At 38.8% G+C, this 22,058-nt stretch overlaps 2 protein-coding genes and 1 long non-coding RNA gene across 5 annotated transcripts in view; 2 read left to right on the top strand and 1 right to left on the bottom strand.

The window, feature by feature from the left end:
- Positions 1–1,368, top strand: part of LOC129733887 (uncharacterized) — a 302,189-nt gene extending 300,821 nt beyond the window's left edge. The window contains exons 4-7 of the mRNA XM_055695469.1: positions 8–545; positions 595–756; positions 827–1,060; positions 1,120–1,368. Of these exons, the coding sequence (XP_055551444.1) occupies positions 417–545; positions 595–756; positions 827–1,060; positions 1,120–1,341 (747 nt within the window). The 5' untranslated portion in view covers positions 8–416 and the 3' untranslated portion in view covers positions 1,342–1,368. The remainder of the gene's footprint in view (positions 1–7; positions 546–594; positions 757–826; positions 1,061–1,119) is intronic.
- The window catches only part of LOC129733885 (tachykinin-like peptides receptor 86C), a 230,652-nt gene that overhangs the window by 33,979 nt on the left and 174,615 nt on the right, over positions 1–22,058 (bottom strand). For all 3 annotated transcript variants that reach the window (XM_055695465.1, XM_055695466.1, XM_055695464.1), the window contains exons 9-10: positions 18,371–18,567; positions 17,895–18,028 (exon numbers count right to left, since the gene is read on the bottom strand). In XM_055695465.1, coding sequence (XP_055551440.1) covers positions 17,895–18,028; positions 18,371–18,567 — 331 coding nt within the window. The remainder of the gene's footprint in view (positions 1–17,894; positions 18,029–18,370; positions 18,568–22,058) is intronic.
- LOC129733888 (uncharacterized) lies at positions 9,637–10,727 on the top strand. The gene is made up of 5 exons (XR_008729737.1): positions 9,637–9,806; positions 9,857–9,964; positions 10,047–10,254; positions 10,332–10,390; positions 10,455–10,727. It is a non-coding gene; the product is annotated as an uncharacterized LOC129733888 (long non-coding RNA).

Below are 22,058 nucleotides of genomic sequence, written 5' to 3'. Positions count from 1 at the left end.
ATTTTAGGAGAGCGTCAACAACACAAAAAGATATACTGGCAAAATCCCTTGTTGAGAGCTATCCAAGTCTGGCTTCCACTGCATCGGATAATGTACAGGTACACAGGCACAGTTTTATACTTTTAATGTGATGAAAATGATTTAAGCTGTATTTCCGCATAGATCACATAACTTCTTATTTGGATATTGAAAACTTGAATCTTATGACAAGATTGTCATTGTTTTCTTGACTTCCTCGCTAAAATGGTCTAAGCGCAAGATAAAAAAATTAAAAATGGTCTAAGCGCGAGATAGCAATAATGTTTTGTAACAAAAACTTATAATGTGCTGCTTTATATCTTATTTATATATAGTCCCTCTGGTTCCACAAGCATGAACGTGGTATTGGTAGACATGCAGGAAAACTGCACTACAGAATGGAATTTTTGTGTAAGAAAGCAGAAAGGAGACTATTCGTACGCAATAATGGAACAAACTCACTCGAATCCGTTTCAAAACTAGAGCCTATACAAATTATGGATGAGATTCCAGCTGTTGAAGATATGGTAAATTTGTAAATTTTATGAATAAACTATGATTAAACCATTTCAATAGCTTACAGAACTGCAATATTTTATTCCATCTAATCATTCAAAGGAGCGTCTTATGGTTATTTGGAAGGCTACAATTGCATACCGCAATGAGCAGCGCGCTAATGACAATTTTCTACAGTTTTTGAGAGATTTTCAAGCTGCTTCATCTTTCAACGGAGAACTGGTAAAACACAATATCCCTAATTAAATGGCAATTCAGAAGTTAAATTAACATTTCTTTTGTTTAATTCTAGCTTCTAGAAGAGTTTACTATTTTAAATCCTAAAGCTAATGATTTTATTAGCACGTGGACTGTTCTACAACCAAAATTGCTTTCTTTTTTTGATGAAATGTACCTTCATATTACTAATCAGTTCGTGCGAAGCTTAGCAATTCTTAAAAACAAAAACCCCACCAGAGGTTCTAGACAAGTTCGTGACGACGCACGGAAAATTAATCCGTTGCATGGTATTATTGTTTGGATTGATGTAAATATTTAAACTTGTTTAATTTATATTTCTTATGCAACGCTAATTTTTAATTACAGCCTGAAGTTGAAATTCCCGCTTGCGAATTCCCGCAGATATTTGTAGCAGCAGAACAATTTCAATGTGGAGATTGCTTTTTGGTCTGGGATGATTTCGCTATCAACACAGGCCGTGACTTGGAACACAGCTTTATATTGCTGTGTAAAAGTTTCACAGTTTTCAATGTATTGCCATCCTCTGCCAACAAACTTTTCTATGCATTTTTAGCGCTGTCATGTTAAAAACAATCCCGCTGAGTACTACTGCTAACAAACTTATGATGATGCTACCAAATATATAATAGTAAATGGATGAAACAAGAAAAATCATAACTGTAAATTTGACATCCGTTATTTATTTCGAAATTTATATTGCCCAAAAACAATCGAGGGTTATTGAATCACTGATACTTGATATAAAATAGTACGGTGATATAAATAATAAATTGGATTTTGAACTCTAAAACGAAAATTTCGCACAATTAAATACCGTCTTACAGCAAATTAACATGCCGACTCTCGTCATCTTAGTTTTTGCAATTGAACCGAAAAACTCGGCAGCTCTAAAAAATTTCGCCGAGAATAAATCAAACTGTTTTTTCGCCGAAATCCAAGCCGAGCACTCGGCTGTTAAAACTTCGGCAAATTAAAACCGAAATCCGGTAAAAATTTCTAAGTGTGTATATTCGATAAATTTGCGATTAGCGATCGCGATAGCACTCTGCACCCCCTTCGGCCTAGGCAGCATTGAGTTGTCTACGTCTAACCGTAAAAGACCAGCGAACTCTCGGGCAACGGCCCTAACCGTAAAGGAGAGGATTCCCTTCTCGGTTCGGCAGAAGTCGGTCTCGTCCGACGCCAACCGATTCTCGCCAACGAAGGAAGCGCCTGAGAAGACCCTTGCCTGGAACGCCTTTCCAGGTCGCCTACACACCACCCACGCAGTTGCAGCCGCCTTGCCGCTGACCGGCGGAAAATCATCGCTTCGACGCGGGACGCCGCACATCGAGCCAAGAGAGTCGAGAGAAGCAGCGGTACGTACCTGTTGTGACACCCGTCGAACTACACATCACACCGTTCAATAAAACACTTTTAAAGAAGTTGAGCGTTTCAGTGTTAAATTTAGTATCGCGAAATCCCTCCAGTTTGCCAAGTAGCGCGCCGGCCTTGTGACTAAGTCCAGGTCTCGTGCTGCTGAAGTTTGTCGGGAAGCTACCCTACTTGGAGGGTAGTGACACACAAATGAGCCATTGAGAGCAAAGTTAAGTTAATTTTTCAGGAGACGCGATAAACGAAAACACTCAAATGATGAATCATTTTTAACTCAACTGCATTAAATCATTGCTGGAAAGGTTTCAAAAGTCGGTACATGAAAGCATAACGAGTTCTGGTTGAGAAACTTATACAAACTTCAATGGAAAAACATGCGAAAAATAATGCCAACCAGAAAACAGCCTAAGCATGAAGCTGAGTGATTGAGTACTAAAGAATGATGATCTGTTTGTTAGAGAATTCTGTCACTTCGTGGCGCTAGTGTACAAGTATTTGGTAACATCGGCTGGGGCCAATTTAAAAGAAAACACTCTGGTATGTTTAGGATTGATATTTGGCCGATAATAACTACGCGGTGGACCCAGGTTCAACCTTCGGTTGCCCTCCGGATCCAGGAATACCTTAGAAGAGGAAAACTGAATATTATTTTGGCTACAACTCTGGTATAAGTTATCAGATCTCGGCTTTTCTTTGATATTATGGTATATTATTGCGTTCTGCATCAATTTATACAAAAAAAAAACCCAACCAATGAAAAAATGGCAAATGTACCACTTTTGCTCTCAACGGCTCAAATTGGTATCGATGATGCAATGTATGTGTTCCTTCAAGTCATCAGTTTTAATAACATTCTAACAGCAGATAGTTGAATTGTCTGATAAAGAAGGTTGTTACGAATTTTCCGAAAAACTTCACTTTCAAGACTTCAAAATAGTCTAGGTTCATCGAATCAAACGTTAGTTGACGTATTGGGATGAGGAGAACCTGTCAATTTTTTACTTTTAATAGATAGAATATCATAGCAGACAGTTGGTGTCGACTCATGAAGTCTGTGCCAGGCGTGCTCGCATGTGATTGGTACATTGTTTGTGGAAATAAGACCTTGAAACTTTTTATCTCGATATAGAGCGGTAAGACGTAGTCCTACGTAAAAAAAACAGTAGCTGTTCAGTGCATAACATATTAGCGAGGCCCCTTGATGATATTGGCTCACAAACAAACAAATAGCCACTGAACTGAAACCACTAACTAGCAGATGTCAGGGATTGTGAGATGCCACTTGTCACAAGCTTAGGATTGCACAATCATCCAAGTGGCGGAAGACTGAAGATTGATACACAAACCTAATTGCTTTAAAATTATTTACAATTGTTACTCTGTTCGTTAGAAATTAAATTCGGACACTAGATTCTTTAGCTGGTTATTCGATAAAATCGAGTAGTTTGCTGTTAGAATTCCGTAATACAAACGTCGACGAACAGTAGCACAAACTGGCATCTTTTGCCCATATGCATAGTTTCAACCAAATAAAAAAATGGTCGATTAAAATTGTTGCCCGGTTTTTTTTTTGTGGAATTGCTCTTTTGCTGCCGGGAAAACTAACCATGAGAATATCTCCTGAGCCGTGCATATTAATGATAAAAATATTTTTAGAGTCAAAACGGTTTGTTTGATCGGTAAAGTGTCTTCGGAAAAGTTGAATCCGAAAAAATATGCACTGTAAAAAAATGTAAAAAAAATTTCTTTCAGAAAGTCTTCATTTTTTTATTTTTAATTCTTCCAAGTTTAAACAACTATCAATATTTGCAGTTTTAGCAGAAAAAACTTCAGATCATATGGAGCTGATTTATTTTGAAATATTTAATTTATGATTATATTTTTGTGATTTTTTTCAACGTTTTTTTGACGTAGGACTACGTCTTGCTCCATTATACTTAGGGAACCTGTATATTAGAGAAATGACAAGACACTCACCGTTAAGGCAACTGTCAACATCAAAACGGATAACGGCAATGCAACTCGCCCGTTTTGATGTTGACAGTTGCCTTAACGGTGAGTGTCTCGGCGTCTCTCTGGTGTATAGGCTGACTAATTATACTTGTTTACATTATGTGAAAACGGAAATGAACAAGTGACGTTTCTGGTTGGCGGCATGAAAATTTTCAAATACTCATAGCTCTCAAACAACTGTACCGATTTCAATAGGTAATATGCCGTTGGATAGCTAAAATTTACAAGATTTAAATACTGTGATAATTATTCCCACCATTTGCTTATAACATAGTGAAAATTACGGAAAAGTTTCAAGGTCAAATATCCACATACGTTTTCCATACGATTAGCTTATTAGGCAGAGATGCTACCAGAGATTGGTTCTTTCCCCAAGTTCTCCATACTGAGTGACGCTATATGAAGACATTCATAGCGAACAATTCGGTTCCTCCACCAGTGATAATCCAATTCAGATATCGTTAAGAGAACAAAGCCCGAAACTGAGCGAGACCGGCACAGGGAACCATTGGAACCCGTTGGAAGAGACCATTTATAGACTTGGAAGCCGTTTGGTTACTGCCGATAGTAAGTCGTGTAAGTGTAATTTCTATATCTTTAAATGCGAATGTCTGTCTGTCTATTCTATCTATTTGCTTTTACGATTTAAAAAAAGGGTTCGGAGAAAAAAACTGAAAAGGCTTGGGTTTGCCTATGGACTGTAGAGCTCGTTATCGGGAATTATAGTGTCATAGGATCTCTCTCGTAGTTCTGGATCGTTATCCAGAACCAATTCTGATTAGTTAACGCTCCTCAATGTTAGGTTCAATTCCTAACCAAGTCCAGATAATTTTCGGGTTGGAAACGTTCTGGATGAGCCTTGGACCAATGTTATTGAAAAATCGTTTATTTTTTATTTATTTTCAAATTATTGGTATTCTTTTGAAGGGTTACTATGTATGTATTAATAACCACTCCGTTATTTGTTTGTCAACTGGTTACATTGTATGACTCTATATAATATCTTACTTAGATAAATCGACCAGCTCAAACCGATGTAGGGGTATGAGGTGGGACCATCATCATCATTTTTTTTTATTCCCTATGGACTCAAAAACTACTGGACCGTTTACCGTGAAAATTTGTACATAGAGGTTATCGGGTACGGGGAGTAATCCTAAAATATTAGTTTTGCTCTATCTCATAAGCGTAGGCAAGGGAGGATGAAATTGTGTTTCATGAATGTGGAAACTTCTTCCCCGATAACCGTGCAAATTTATATACAGATGTTTTTGAGTCTAAGATGTATTTTTGCCACGTTACGACGACCTTTCTGTATCTCAGAGGCTTGGCAAGGATGAGGGGAGGAGGTTAACAATGTCAATCTTTGATGATCTTAAAACTGCTGGACCGATCTGTATTAAATTCGGTATGTAGAATCTATAGTAGCTGATGTATTTCAATGACTTTGAATTTTATTCCATAAGCGTGGCAAGAGGGGGGTGGGGTAAATTACCTATTTGTAAGCTCCTCAATACCTAACATGCTCACCGTGCCAATTTCGATCGGTGGGCGTGTTTCTATAACATTGATTTTTCTCTATCCCAGTAGCGTAGTAAGAGGGATGTACAAATTTTATTGTTTGTAAATTATTAAAATGCACATCGTGAAAATTTATATACAGGTGGTTTCGAATATGAGGTTTTCATCAGAGACTTTACTATATCTCAGTGGCCGTATAGGTCGTATAGTAGCGTATTTGTTTCTATCATTTTAAATCATGTCTATCTCATTCAGGAAGGAAAAAACGGAGACGAGAGTAACTACAAATTTGTTCATTGTAAACTCCTAACGCCAAACATGAATACTTCTGAACACCAAACAAGAACACTGTGTTATTCTGTAAATTTGAGTTCTCAAATACGAGGTATATTTCCGTGATATTGAATTTTCTGTGTTTCAGTGGCGTAGTTAAAAGGAGGAGAAATTACAACAACTGTCATTATTTTTGAACCGTCTAATAGTTCATCTTGAAAATTTGTATCTAGAGGTTTTTGCGTATCGGATATGTTTTTAATATATTAGTGTCGCTTCATTCCACTAGCGTGTACAATTTTAATTGCAGGGTGTATTAATTCTTAAGGGTGTTTTATTGATGTTGGTTTCCAACGGATTTTCTTCGTTTTCACAATAATGGATTGGGAAATTAGTTATGCCTCTATCAATATGCAGCAAACTTGTAATGTTATCACGTTAACTATTGAAGTATTGAAAAATGTGGAGACATGTTTTGAACTCAACAGGCTAATATTGGTATTTTCGAAACCGAAAATCAACACAAGATGTCAAGATGACATTCTCCGGTTTCTGGAAAACATTCCAAAATGGTCCAATACCACCCAATATAAACATTTCTTAAACCAGAACTGTGACGAGACTGAAAAGCAAATCTAGACGCCATCCTAAAATTCAAGATGGCTACTTCCGGTTTCAGAAAATTATCAAATACCGCCCATTATGGTTTGTTATGGAACTAAAATGATACCCAGCGACCGGAAACCGGCTCCAGACAGCATTTTAAAATTCAAAATGACGATTTCGGGTTTACAGAAAACAGTCTGAAATGACCGAATACCACCCAACATCGTTACTTTTGGAATCGAGATAATGCCCAGAGACCTGGAATCAACTCTAAATACTATTTTGTAATCGAAGTAACCGAAAATGGTCAAATATCACCCAATATGGGAACTTCTGCAATCAAGATGATGCACATAAGCCAAAAATCGTCCCCAGACACTATTTTGAAATTCGAAGTGGCAACTTTCGGTTGCTGGAAAACAGCCAAAAATCGACAGTCCAGAACCAAGATGATGCCCAGGGATCGGAAATCAGTCCAGACGCTATTCAAAAATGCAAGATGGCGACGTCCGGTCACCACCGAAATTACCATATACCAATAATAACCAACGGCCGAAAATCGACTTCATTGACTATTTTGAAATCCAATATGACGACTTCCGGTTTCTGGAAAACAACATATAATGACCGAACACCACCCCCCCTGGAATCGAAATGATCTCAAGAGACCTTTAATCTTAGAAAATCAGAAATGTACATATTGTTTATTGTTTATTGGACATAGGCTGTTAGCCCGTTACCCCTCTTAAATCTAGATACAATACATGTTTGCGTTTCAGTATATGGCTGATTTTTTAAGTATAATTTGAGTCTTCTTCGAATTACTTCTGGAGTCATATTTACAGAGATTACGTCCTGCAGTTCATTGAACTCGTTCATAAATATGCTGGTGGGTTCGTGTTGTGTGTAGTTCCTCGTTCTCAATGGAGGATCAAAGACCCTCCGACGACGAAGAAAAACCGGGCTTTCGTTGAAATTAAGTCGGTCCAACAGGTGAGAGCTTTCAATCCGTCCACTGAGTATGTTGCAGAAAAACACAATATCTGCGATCTTATGTCTGCTACTGATTGTTTCAAAATCTACTAGACAACAAAGGTTTTCGTATTCAGGTAGTTCGTCATTCCATCCAATGTGTCTTAAAGCGAATATCACGAATTTACGCTGAACTGATTCAAGTCGTTGTTTTTGCATGCCATACTTTGGTCGCCAAACCACACTCGCGAAATCCAGTTTTGTTCTGACAAGACTGCCGTAGATTGCAAGAATTGCATGAGGGTCCGTAAATTCCCGTCCAAATCGTCGTGTGAGAGCAAAAAGTTGCATCGATTCCTTCGCTACTCTATCGATATGATCGTTGAATGTGAGAGACTGATCCATTTTCACGCCCAGGTCTCGAACATTCCGTACGCGTTGTAAAATGGAAGGTCCTAGCATACAGTCAAACAATATCGGACGAACTCTCCTGGTGTACGTTATGACAGAGCATTTACTCGCATTCATACTTAGTCCATTTTCTTCAACGAATCTCCCAAAATTATTCAGATCCTCTTGAAGCAAATCGCAATCTTCGGCGATTTTAATCGGTAGAAAAATTTTCACATCATCTGCGTAAATTAGTACTATTGCTCGGCTCCTGAAGGTTGGCAATTCATTCATAACCATTACAAATAACAATGGACCTAGGTGGCTACCCTGTGGGACACCTAACTGAACACCAAAGGTACTGGATGTTTTGTTGAATATTTTGACGTATTGCATTCTGTCTTTAAGGTATGTCTTAATCCATGCCAACAACTTCCCATTAATATTAAAATGGGCTGCGGCTCGTAAAATGCTATCTATTCCAACCACATCAAAGGCCTTGCTCATGTCCGTATATACACAGTCGACTTGATACCCTTTAGACATATAATCTGTGACCATAAAGGAAAATTCACAAAGATTCGTCACAACCGATTTTCCTTTCAAGAATCCGTGTTGTGCAGTTGAAACGCGTTCTCGGATTCGTTCGTAGAGATGTGAGTAGACTAATCGTTCGAATAACTTAGGAACCGCGGACTGAATCGCTACCCCCCTGTAGTTCTCCGCATTCGAACGAGAGCCTTTTTTATGAATTGGGGTTATATGAGAGATCTTCCAAAGAGGTGGAAAATGACCGGCTGACAACGAGAAGTTGAAAAGAAAAGAAAGAGGTTCAACGAGTTCATGCTTGAATTCTTCAACCAACTTTGCTGAAAGTCTGTCCGGTCCAGCTGACTTACCAGAATCCAGCTCAGACAGCGCTTGTTTTATTTCTTCACGACGTAACTCCAGCAGATCGGTGTCAGGTTCAACTGGATTGTTCACTTTCTCGTTGTTGTCAATTCGATAAACATTTTTGAAATATTCAGCGAAAAGTTCGGCGGTTTCCTGTCCGTTGTGTGAAAATCGATTTCCATACCTCATCACTTCCGGTATTCCGTTGACTTTACGCCTGCTATTTACAAATTTCCAGAACGATTTGGGGTTTTCCTTCACTCCATTCTGTATTCCATCGATGTAAACTTGATAGGCTTCCCTGTGCAACACTTTGAAGATCCGAAGAAGTTCTTTGTAGGCTGCGACATTCTCTATGGTTCGGTTACGATGCATTTTTTTCAGAGCTCTCCGTTTGTCTTTAAGAACTTGAATTACTATCGGCGAAAACCATTCCGGGTACGGATTTTCCCCATTCGAGCGTTCGTTAGTCAAGGGGGCAAACCTTGCGAAAATAGTGAAGATAACAAAGTAAAACGACAAGACATTGAAGTCTAGGCAGTTGCTAATGATCGCTGAACACTCAAGTCCACAATTCAAGACATCGAAAGAGTTTAGAAATTCTAACATCGATGCCGCATACTGTTGATAACAATCTTTTTCACGTTCAAAATCGTCTTGAGAGATGAAAATAATACTCCACGTAACGTCCGTTAATGCTGCTTTCACGGACGCCGTGTCCAATAATTCAAGGTTCAGGTGCTTTTTGGACATCCCAACTTCCAGTTCGCGTAGCGCAGCAGTGTTTATTGTCAATTGCATTGCGTAGTGGCGAATCTCGTTCGCTATTACCGGATCAGTCACAACAATTTGACAAGACTCGGTATCGGTGGTGAATACAAGATCCAAGTAGGTGCTGTTTGCGTTCGGCAAATCGCAAATTTGCATCAGTCCAGCTGACAGCAAACCATCAACAATGGCAGCTTCACTCTGAGAAGTAATTCGATCAGGTAAGAGAAACGAATTCGTTCTTTCTTGCATGCGCTTATTCCAGTTTAAGTTTGACAGGTTGAAATCCCCACAAACGACGACCGTATCATTCGGACCAGCGGCTTCAACCATAGACTCAACAAAAACGACGAACGAATTGTAACGACGAGTGTTAGAGGTAGGTGGAATATATCCACAACATAACAATATTGATCCATTCAATGTAGTTATCTCAACGCAAATCGCTTCATTGTTTTCAGCTCGGGCAAACTCCGTGCTGGCGATTCGACGATGGATGGCAACAAGTGCACCACCACCAGTTAGTTTGTCACTGTTGACCGAACTTCGATCGCAGCGGTAAACGGAAAAACAAGCGGGAAACAACATACCATCCTGTACGTCAGAGTCCAAATAAGTTTCAACCATTGCGTATGCATCGTAGTCCAACTCCAGTGATGACAAATACAAGTATTTTTGCCTTTGGACACCTTTAATACTGTGCATGTTTTTAAAGTATATACTAATAGATGTTTTTTCATTTACAGGATTTCTCACAGACGAACTAACGGTATCACGACCAGCCTCATCGAACGCGAAGGTGTAAGTAAGTGAACTCGCGACATTATTATACGTACTTTGTGTTATATTAGCTTCATTATTCGTTACAGAAATCTCGCCCTGAACGATATCATTATTACAAAGCAACGGTCGGCCGGTTAGGAGCTGCGAGTGGCGTGGTGACACAACCGTGAAACTGAAAGGGTTCAATTTGCGGCGGATGATCTCGAGCAATTATGCTTCCCCGATCGACACCCACGAACTCTCGAAAATAAATTCCCTTCTGCCAGCTCGCTGGTTGCATTGCTTTTTCCTTCCATTTCAATCCCAAACCCACTTTGAACGATACAAATGAAAGCTGTTTGAGATCAACACCCCTTTTGACCAACTTTATGACTTCGACAGGCTCATCTATGTTGAGATTCCGCTGAACCAGTTTCGAGATTTCCTCCACAGTGGCGTGTGGAGAGAATCTTGACAGGAATAGCCAGAATTTAGGCACTCTAGGGACGACTTGCACAACTGGAATAGGCAAAGCGGGGTCTGGCTCCTTGCTAACACAAAGCGTACAAGCCGCATCCTCATCGGTTTGTGGCGAATCGATTTGGATACGCGGTCGCTTTGTTGACCTAGGTGGAATTCTAGGCCATGGTGAGCGATTAACGAAACCCTGCTGTTGATGCTTCCCGACCATTTGGGTTATTTTTGACGTAGAATGACGTCTAACCGCACTATATTGAGATACATTCTGAGAAAACTAAAAACCAAGGTGTAACGCCGGAATGAAAGATTTCAAACGGTAATACTTGTGTAACCACATGATGGATTACAATGATCAATATGTCGTTGGATTGATAAAATGATGGACATTTTTGTGATACTTCAGTGATCATTATTACTTAATTGTTCAACAGTGAAAATTAGTGAAAACTTTCAAGATCGAATTTCCCCTACAATGAACCAATCACGTGCGCGCATGCCTGGCACAGACTTCATGAGTAGACACAAACCATGGCGCATGTAAACGTAAAATTGATTCTTGAAATGCCACGTCGTGATTGATTTTTTGTTACGCTTTCGGACATTTTAAACAACTATTCCATTTAAAATACAGCTTCGAAAAAGTATGAATATCCTTGGTTGGATGAAATTGAATTAACTATTCTTATACATTTTTCAAAAGTCTTGAAAAAGACTGTTTCTGAACTGCTTGATAAAGTTGTGTGCTGGGCTTCGGCAGATTCCTTCGCTGCAGCAAATTTGTTTACTACAAGTACTGCCCTTCCAAGCATAGTTGTCCCAGCGTGCATAAGTTTTGTGTAGAACATGGGACTACTATGATTGGAACGGCAGAGTAGCCTTTCGACAGCCCATCACTTTCATCACAACTATTTTTCTCCGTCTCCAGTGTTAGCGCTAGAATCAGTCAAATGATTAGAGTTCGTTGTCTAATCCGAACAGGAACATCCAGTGTCCACTAGCTCCAAACAGAAATGCTGCGACCGCGACGCGCACAGGTCTAGCTTAAAATGCGAAATGACTCGTCCGCGCGTTCAGTCTTTTCCTTTTATACTCGCACACTGGCAACTGATAAGCTCCGCCCGGTTTAATTTTTCTTTCATTTCCTTAGCTGCATATGTTCCCGCAATCACACGCAATGAGAAATTATCTCAAGCAATCTGCGGCAGGACAGATGAATTCAATTTAAGTTTTGATTTATGACGGCTTGCCACTGCTCGTCAGAACCCCCAGAAACGATTTTAAAACACTAATAGCCTTGGAATTCGATTTTGGTCTAACATTACAACAGTATTGCTGCCGGTTGAAACAAGCTGGCGCACCGTTTCTGAAGCAAAACGAACCTGTTATTATTCACTGTCCATTCACTGGGCTCGAAATTCCCATCGTTGAGTAAAATTGAATTAACTTTCTTTATAAATTTAATAAAAGTCTTGAAAAAGACTGTTTGTGAACTGCGTGTTAAAGTTGTGCAAACAGGAACATCGGGAGTCCGCTAACTGCAAACAGAAATGCTGCGACCGCGACGCGCACAGGTCTAGCTCAAACTGCGAAATGACTGAACGCGCGGACGGTTCTTTTCCTTTTATACTCGCACACTGGCAACTGATAAGCTCCGCCCGGTTTAATTTTTCTTTCATTTCCTTAGCTGCATATGTTCCCGCAATCACACGCAATGAGAAATTATCTCAAGCAATCTGCGGCGGGACAAATGAATTCAATTTAAGTTTTGATTTATGACGGCTTGCCACTGCTCGTCAGAACCCCCAGAAACGATTTTAAAACACTAATAGCCATGAAATTCGATTTTGATCTTACATTACAACAGTATTGCTGCCGGTTGAAACAAGCTAGCCACATCATAAATTTAAACGGCCCTTTTCAGAGCCACCACCGTTTTCAATGGAGAGTTATATTTTTTTAACAAGACAAGAACGAGCCAGTATTGTCATTCGCTGGGTGAGGGTAGGGAGAAGCTTTGTGCTGGATATGTCGTTGCAATGAAACCTAATGAAAATAGAGCTGTGAAGAAATTAAAATCAATGATTTGAGCATGTAAAAATCAAAGATGTGGTAATTCTAGTTTTCTTTCCTCTTGCTCACTGTGTTGTGTGTCAATGAACGATTACTCGGAGTAGTCCTACGTCAATAATGCGGTTGTGTGTCAGATATAACCTTCTACTTTTTCTGCATTTTTTCGAATCTCACCTCTCAATTCTTCAAGCACTTGGCTATGTTGGCTCATAATCTCCTGTAACAGATCGTTCGATGAGCCCAACGCGTTGCGAAAGTGAGTGCTGTTCATCAGCCTCCTGCACGATGGACACATCCAGTAGATTATCGAGTTTGACCTGATTTCTGCCCACAAATTAGCGGTAAGGAGCGAACATTGCAAGTGAAACGATGACTTGCAAAATCCCTTACAGCACACGAGATCATTCTCGTCGGTGATTGGAGTCTGGCAGCATGGCAACACTCTTCCATCTTCTCCGTAGTTCACTATCGAATTCGATGTCTTCAGGAAATAAAAACTACGATACTTCACGATGCACAGGTGTATACAGAGTCCAATGACTCACAGAACACAAAACTATAATTTAAAAAACTCAAAAACACATAAAAATTGAACCTTAAAAAACAGCTAGTGATCACACAACGATAAGCTTTGTTTACAAAACCACATAGTCCAAAAATTGACTCCTGACCAGTGTTATGAAAATGTTATTCCAAGCTGTTGTAAATGACAGCCTATAATCTTCCGACATCCTTCAACACGAATCCGAGCGGGATGTCAGGTGATTATGATACACGACAGTAAGGCCGATGAAAGAATGAAAGAGAGATGGTGCGAAGCACGTTTTTTCTTACGTGGGGAATAATATCAACAATGGAAACGGTTTGCTTTGTATTCAATATGCCACCGGCCTGTGAAAAAGGAGAAACGAAAAAATGCGAGTCGGTGACAGCCGCAGCCGATCAGCAGACTGTCAACAGCAACAGGACATCCTCAAAACGAGCAAACTAGGCTGTCATGTCCGAAAGAACCAAATACATGCGCAAGAATGAGCTGTCGTACGCAACACAAGACAGTTTCTTTGCCTTGTATAAGCTGTAGCTGTATGTGAGCTCTCTTGAACAACTCATGCATTAGGCTGTTAGAGTGAAAAGAGAGAAAAATCGTCAGTATAGTGTTGCTCTCCAGTCATTCTCCTAAGCTTGCTCCTGAGTCCTGACACCATTTTTCAATTCTAAGTGACAACTTCCGGTTGGGGGAAAAAGGCCAAAAATATTTATTTCGTAGTCAAGATGATGCCCGGAGACCGAAGAACAAATCCAGACGCCTTTTTGCAACTCAAGATGACGATTTCCGGCTACTGGAAACTACCAAATACCACCCAATATTGGTGTTGCACAGAAGCTAAAGATTAACTACAGATGCTATTTTTAAATCTGAAATTGCAACTTTAGGATGCTAGAAAACAGCCAAAAATGATTATTCCGGAACCGATATGATACCCAGAGATTAGAAATCAAATCCAGATGCCATTATATAATCCAAGATGGTGATATCCGGTTTCCGCAATACCGAATACCGAATACCAGGCGACAAATCCAAGATGGTGATTTTCGATTTCTGGAAAACACCCAAAATAATGGGTAATAGTTATAGACATAAACATGTTAATACAAGGTAATCCATCATAATTATTGAACTCATCTTTTGTTATCGTTCTCGAATGCAATAATGCAAGCCATGTTACAAACAACTTAGTGTAGTTCTACGTCAAATTTGCGGTTGTGGCTTTGAACACAACATTACAAAATAAATATCTCATTAAAATTAAAATAAATTGGACTTTTACTGATACTATTGATTTAGCTGATTCTGAAATACAATCAAGTTTTTTCAAAACGCTTTTTTACTACGATTCTCTACGCAGATTTTCGAATCAGTGGTTTTTTTTACAAGGCACGTATACCCCACGTTAAAAACACTGACTGTATAGGCATTTTTATTACTAGATTATCTTATAATGACGGAAATAACTGTTTACCACCCAACTTTAACAGTTGAGGTAGTTATCACAACGAATGGATACCCATTTATTTGTAAAACGAATACACTCTTCAAATTATTTTTAATCGATTCAATCCATTCATGTTTGGTATGTGGGCCTTTTTGCACGTGTTGTTTGATTAGAGACATGGATAATGCTTGAGCTATTCCTAGCCAAAATAATAAACTTAGTATCAGAAGATTCCGTAAAGCTTTTAAATTCTTTTCTAATGTTAGAGTTTTGATAAAAATCGAAACATTGTAGAAACATGATTCAGAAAAACAGTTTTTAGGGGAGAATACATAGAGCCTTATAGATATTACATGATAATGTTAATATTTGATCAAAACTATGTACATTCGCTAGATATGCGGATGCCGTGAACTTAATGGCGCAGCAACGCGGGCCGGGTATCAGCAAGTGTGGGTATAAAGCGCGTGTGTGTTGCGGATTTGAATTGAATAAATACATTAATTGCTGCCAGAGCTGCGATTAATCCAAGCAACATGCTGACTATGACGAGAGAGAAAATATCATCGCACTCGTTTCTTTCTCTCATGAATAGCCAGCAACCATCACAGTAAGCGTGGAGATCCGACAAGTGATTCAATATCTTGTCTCTTTTGTTGCCATTTTCGGGTTCTCATTGTCAATCGTCGTGCATATACAGAGTTCACTCGGAAATGTCACTGCAATGCAAATCAAGGTGATTTTTGGAATATCAAAAATCGTTTCAGTAGCGTGATTATGTCAGTGCTAGCTTGAAGTTTGTTGCTATCAGGATTTTTTAAATTTGATCTGCTTTGCGGTCCGTGACGATCCCAACTCAAGATATGGCCACCAATGAACTAGGTTTATAATTTCAAACAGGTCCGCATTTTTACATTTTTCAATGAGAGGCATGGTAGGATTTTAAGCACTTCTAAGCACTGCTTTGATCATCGTTACCATGTTACTGAAACATATTCCGGCCATATATCCGAAACCAGTCGATTAACTCCGGCCATCCTCTTCGTTGAAAGAAAATATGAATGAAAACTAGGAGAAAAGCAAAACCGTTCCGAACCGAAATTGAACAGTTTCAAAGTTGAACCGTGCCAAAATTTAACAGGATCTGTATATAAATATACATACCCATTCATATTTTGAAGTTTTCTGTTTTGCCACCCGCGATTCATTTTTTGCCGCGAACTAACACTGTCTTTAGTTTAACCTACAACAAGCACAATATTCAAGAATCAAATTAATAAACTCATGCTGTCAAAAAACAAATAAAAATGCAATATTATTTTTCAGATATGAGATCATTTGAAAAATATTAATAGATTTCTTTCTAAAACAATTGGTGTTATGAAAAAGCACCAAACTAAAGTACGCTCAGTTACAAAACGAAGTAATAGTTGTTTATTGACAATGCTTTTAGTCGGCGTGCAGTCGAACCGAACCAAGCTTCTAAAAACATTTACCGCCGCAATTGCTGTGTACAAGCTGTTACAGAGAATTTTTGTTATAATATCGTTATCAAATGCTCAAACGATTTCGTTACTTCATAATAGATAGATTATTACATCTCATATCCACTGGATGTCAATAACTCAATCTGAGAAAACGGCGCTTAATTCGGTTTGATCGCACGCCGACTATATATCAATATCATACATATCAATTGAAGAAAAATCATTGATTTTATGTTTGCTATCCCCATAACATCATGCTGTCAAAATGAACTTGATATTTCTGCTGGTTCAATCTCAGTACAGCCATACCCGAATGATCGAGAAAGATAGCAAGAAAAAATTGAGAGTGAGAGTTGACGCTAAGAGAATCATTATAACATCGCAAACTCTTTTGTAATGAACCATGCATCGTAGTTGGCTGATTCTGGTGTTGCATCATTTTGGCGCAATGTCAGTAGTATGATATTGACTTTTCGCAGCTCTGCTATGAATTGATACATTGAAAACCATCCATATGAATCCTCCACCTGAACAAAATCATCTGGAAAAACGCAAACATTTTATCGACCGTTTTTAAGTTGAATGAAACTTTGCACACATATTTGGTTCAGCACAATTGAGCATTTCTCACAGATGGAGAGATTTTTTTTAAATTTTTAAAGAAACTTGAAGTAATTACGCAACTTTTTAATGGAAAGTCTAGGATGGAGAAAATAAAAATCAATTTTTTTGTGGAACACAAAACATTTAAAAAAAAATCTAATTTCAAAATTTTTGTATTCTAATGACTTTAAATGATTCAGACAGTCATTTGAAATCAAAATTTTTTCAATAGTTAACATTCTAATTGCATCGGTTTTCGAGTTATTTTGAATTTAAGCTCGGAAAATTTTTAATATCAAGGAAAATACACGTTTTTTTCTAATTTGTCCGTGGTTCTCCAACGGAAATAATAGGTTTTATTGTAATATATGATCAATATTAAACAGTTCATTCTTTAACAACGAGATGATTGGGCGAACAGTTCTTACGGAAAGGGTTGGAATGTTTTGAATGATAAATTCATACATTAATTGAAAATCATCAACGTCGTTCAGCGCGATTCTGCTCACCTTCACCTTCAAAACATTAATGATCAAGGGACAGTATGTTCCTGCATAAGTATTGAGACTAGATCTGAAACTGCTTTTTTCTTCTGACAAATCGAATACTAGAGTACTGGAGAGAACAGTTTAGCACGGAAACCAAGAATGGCAAATACTTCATTGCACTGAACACGAACGTAAGATTATACTCAGGTGGCAGGTAAAATAATGCAGATGAAGTTTGTTCAATATGCACACTCACTTAGTCACTTCCATTCCAGCTAAGCCTGATTCAGAGAATTCAAACAAGACAGAGTTGGAAACGAAATGAAATCCCTAGCTAAACCATTCTTTTTTTTTACACTAGCTCAACTAAGAGAATTGTTCCAATAAAACGCACATCAAAAAATAGAAACGACAGATATACTCACAGGACCGGTACCGACCAAGTTCGGAGTTGGAGTTCTTGTTGAGCAGCACACCCGGCGGGCCGCCGTCCTGCATGCGGGTGTTGATAAGCTGCAGACAGCAGAAGCATATGATCTCTTGGAAGTATACTCGAAATCTGTAACGAGAGTAACAAAACGAGAAAAAGAAGGATATGCTGGGAATTTGGTTAAACAGAGCGATGGCAAAGCATCACATCGGCAATGACATGACAACCACCGTGCTCTCGAGACTGGTCCAGAAAACCGAACGAACATTTCTATGACAATACGATTCTCGGGGAAGAATGTTCGAACAAACTCTACCCGATCCATTTGAGGCTGGGCAAAATAATGGTATCGGGGGTTTCTTTTTTTAATATTCGTGAAAAAATTGCTTTTGTCGAAATGCTAATGGAATTAAAAGTGCTGCGAGTTACGCTACTGCTACAGGGACAGAACTCGGTTTTCCAGGCTCTTACCTGCCGTTCATCCAGTAATAGATGATGGGATTGACCATCGCATTGGACATGGCCAGCCAGTAGAAGCCCAGGTACAGCTGCTGCACGTAGCTAGATGAAGTCATCTGGTTGTTATGATAGGCATATACAAAAAACAGATGATAGGGCAACCAGCAGATAGCAAAAATAGTGACCACAATGATGAACATACGGACGACCTAAAAAGACAAAGAAAACAACGTGAGATTTTGCAAACTATGCTTTTATTTACTTAACCTTTAAAGAAATTGTTTTTACTGCTGTAAACTTTACATTTAAAACAGGTCACACCCGAAGGATTTTTCACATACGAGTGGAGTTTATTTTCTGGTGAAAAAATACTAGTTGGTATCGGTGAGATTTCTCCCAGCTGGTCTCGAGGTACGATGCTGTCCTAACAAGCCAGTTTTCGTAGGTTCTAGTCTCGGCTCGAGAGAGACTGTTATTGTCAGTAGGATTGTAGCGCTAGCCCCGCAATTATATAATAAACAGAAGGTCGAATTCCGATGATACGGAATGTAGCACCAAGGCTAGGCTTTGTTTATCGATGAGATAATTCCCCTCGTTCTAATTATGCTTTTTGGATAGAATCAGCCTATTTTGCAGTCTACTTTGCCAATACAATCAGCGGGTAATACCTGCTTCGAATAGGACCAAAATAGCCCAACCAATCCGATACAGATAAGTTAAGAGCTCAAAAAACGCTGCCGATGATAGCGATTATCGGACTTTTTTTGTGACGCAGTGTCAGTAATTTTTCAGATGCTAATTGAATTTGAATCCTAGAATAAATACCTAACTAATAAACACCAAAAAAAATCTACCAATAACCGCTAGCCCAGGCACATAATCTTTTAAATCCTTTGTAATCCCCTACAATTTATTTCATTATCAGCCAATGCGTAGGCCGCTGCTGCAATCTGAAACCGGAAGCACCGGAATTCAAATCCCACAAGTATGGAAATATTCCCCTCGTGGAAGGAGGAATGGTCGTTTGAATTTCAACTTCATCACACCGCCGCTGTTTCCTCCAGTCTATTCGACTCCGGGGCCATCTCAATAGGATTAGTGAGAGCTTCGTCAACAAAACTGACCTTACGGTAAGTAACTATGTGACTGCTGTATCCCATCGCAACATCGTCGGTATCTGACAATCCTAGTAAAGTAGCTACGAGAAAGAGAGGAGTAAAGGTAAGGCAAGGCACCAGAATACGAACCACTTGTTCAATCTTCGCATTTTCTGCTAGTTGTTTCGATTTCGAAGATAAAAAATTCAACCTGGTCTCATAAGAAAATTGGTAGCTAATTTTCCGTTGATCGTCATGACGAGTTCTCCTTGCAATTCGAGGTAAGCATTCTTGTTCATTTTTTTAAACAAGGGAAAACGCACAATCCAAATTGAGAGTTGTACAAGTTTCTCGAATTTTTAAACAAGGCAGATTTCTTTCATAAACAACAGAAGTATCTTTGAAAGAACAGTTATCGCCGAGGATTTCAAGCTGAAAAAAGCAACAAAATACCTGTTTTTCATACCAAATTTCTAAAATTATTTCCGATTTAAAATATCGTGTTGTATAAAGTCAAAAACATATGAAGAAAGCAAGTAATAAGACAATATACATTAAGATTGAATTTAAAATGTATTTGAATTGAATTTAGAATGGTTCTAGATTGGATTTGGATTGGAATAAGAAATGATTAGAATTGGATTGGGATTGGATTTGAACAAGATTTGAATTGGTTTAGGATTGGATTTGAATTGGATTTGAATAAGATTCGAATTAGATTTAGATTTGGCCTTTTTGGGCTTTAGTAGAACTTTCCAGCGATTCTGCGCTCACTTTGGGATAATTTTCTATTTTGGCTTTTTCTGGCCTTTAGAAGCGATTTTGAGCTCAATTTTGGATCATTTTCTATTTTGGCCTTTTTTGGCATTTAGAAGGGATTTCCAGCAATTCTGAGCTCAATTTGGGATCATTTTCGATTTTGGTCTTTTCTGGCTCTTAGAAGCGGTTTTCAGCTATTCTGAGCTCAATCATCATTTCCTATTTTGGCCCTTTCTGGCCTTTAGAAGGGGTTTTCAGCTATTCTGAGCTCAATTTGGGATCATTTTCTATTTTGGCCTTTTTTGGCCTTTAGAAGAGGTTTTCAGCTATTCTGAGCTCAATTTGGGATCATTTTCTATTTTGGCCTTTTCTGGCCTTTAGAAGGGGTTTTCAGCGATTCTGAGTTCAATTTGGGATCATTTTCTATTTTGGCTCTTTCTGGCCTTAAGAAGGGGTTTTCAGCTATTCTGAGCTCAATTTGGGATCATTTTCTATTTTGGCCTTTTCTGGCCTTCAGAAGAGGTTTTCAGCTATTCTGAGCTCAATTTGGGATCATTTTCTATTTTGGCCTATTCTGGCCTTTAGAAAGAGTTTTCAGCTATTCTGAGCTCAATTTGGTAGCATTTTCTATTTTGGCCTTTTCTGGCCTTTAGAAGGGGTTTTCAGAGATTCTGAGCTCAATTTGGGATCATTTTCAATTTTGACCTTTTCTGGCCTTTAGAAGGGGTTTTCAGCTATTCTGAGCTCAATTTGGGATCATTTTCTATTTTGGCCTTTTCTGGCCTTTAGAAGGGGTTTTCAGCTATTCTGAGCTCAATTTGGGAGCATTTTCTATTTTGGCCTTTTCTGGCTCTTAGAAGCGGTTTTCAGCTATTCTGAGCTCAATCATCATTTTCTATTTTGGCATTTTCTGGCCTTAAGAAGGGGTTTTCAGCTATTCTGAGCTCAATTTGGGTTCATTTTCTATTTTGGCCTTTTCTGACCGTTAGAGGCGGTTTTCAGCGATTCTGAGCTCAATTTGGGATCATTTTCTATTTCGGTCTTTTCTGGCCTTTAGAAGGGGGTTTCAGCTATTCTGAGCTTAATTTGTGATCATTTTCTATTTTGGCCTTTTCTGACTGTAAGAAGCGGTTTTCAGCTATTCTGAGCTCAATTTGGGATCATTTTCTATTTTGGCCTTTTCTGGCCTTCAGAAGGGGTTTTCAGCGATTCTGAGCTCAATTTGGGATCATTTTCTATTTTGGTCTTTTCTGGCCTTTAGAAGGGGGTTTCAGCTATTCTGAGCTTAATTTGAGATCATTTTCTATTTTGGCCCTTTCTGGCCTTTCGAAGGGGTTTTCAGCTATTCTGAGCTCAACTTGGGATCATTTTCTATTTTGGCCTTTTCTGGCCTTTAGAAGAGGTTTTCAGCTATTCTAAGCTCAATTTGGGATCATTTTCTATTTTGGCCTATTCTGGCCTTTAGAAGGAGTTTTCAGCTATTCTGAGCTCAATTTGGGATCATTTTCTATTTTGGCCTTTTCTGGCCTTTAGAAGGGGTTTTCAGCTATTCTGAACTCAATTTGGGATCATTTTCTATTTTGGGCTTTTCTGGCCTTTAGAAGGGGTTTTCAGCGATTCTGAGCTCAATTGGGGATCATTTTCTATTTTGGCCATTTCTGGCCTTTAGAAGGGGTTTTCAGCTTTTCTGAGCTCAATTTGGGATCATTTTCTATTTTGGCCTTTTCTGGCCTTCAGAAGGGGTTTTCAGCTATTCTGAGCTCAACTTGGGTTCATGTTTTATTTTGGCCTTTTCTGGCGTTCAGAAGAGGTTTTCAGCTATTCTAAGCTCAATTTGGGATCAT

Source organism: Wyeomyia smithii, chromosome 1 (assembly GCF_029784165.1).
Source record: "Wyeomyia smithii strain HCP4-BCI-WySm-NY-G18 chromosome 1, ASM2978416v1, whole genome shotgun sequence".
Lineage (NCBI taxonomy): Eukaryota > Metazoa > Arthropoda > Insecta > Diptera > Culicidae > Wyeomyia > Wyeomyia smithii.
Note: the sequence above shows the minus strand (reverse complement) of the source record. Positions and strands in the feature narration are given on the sequence as shown.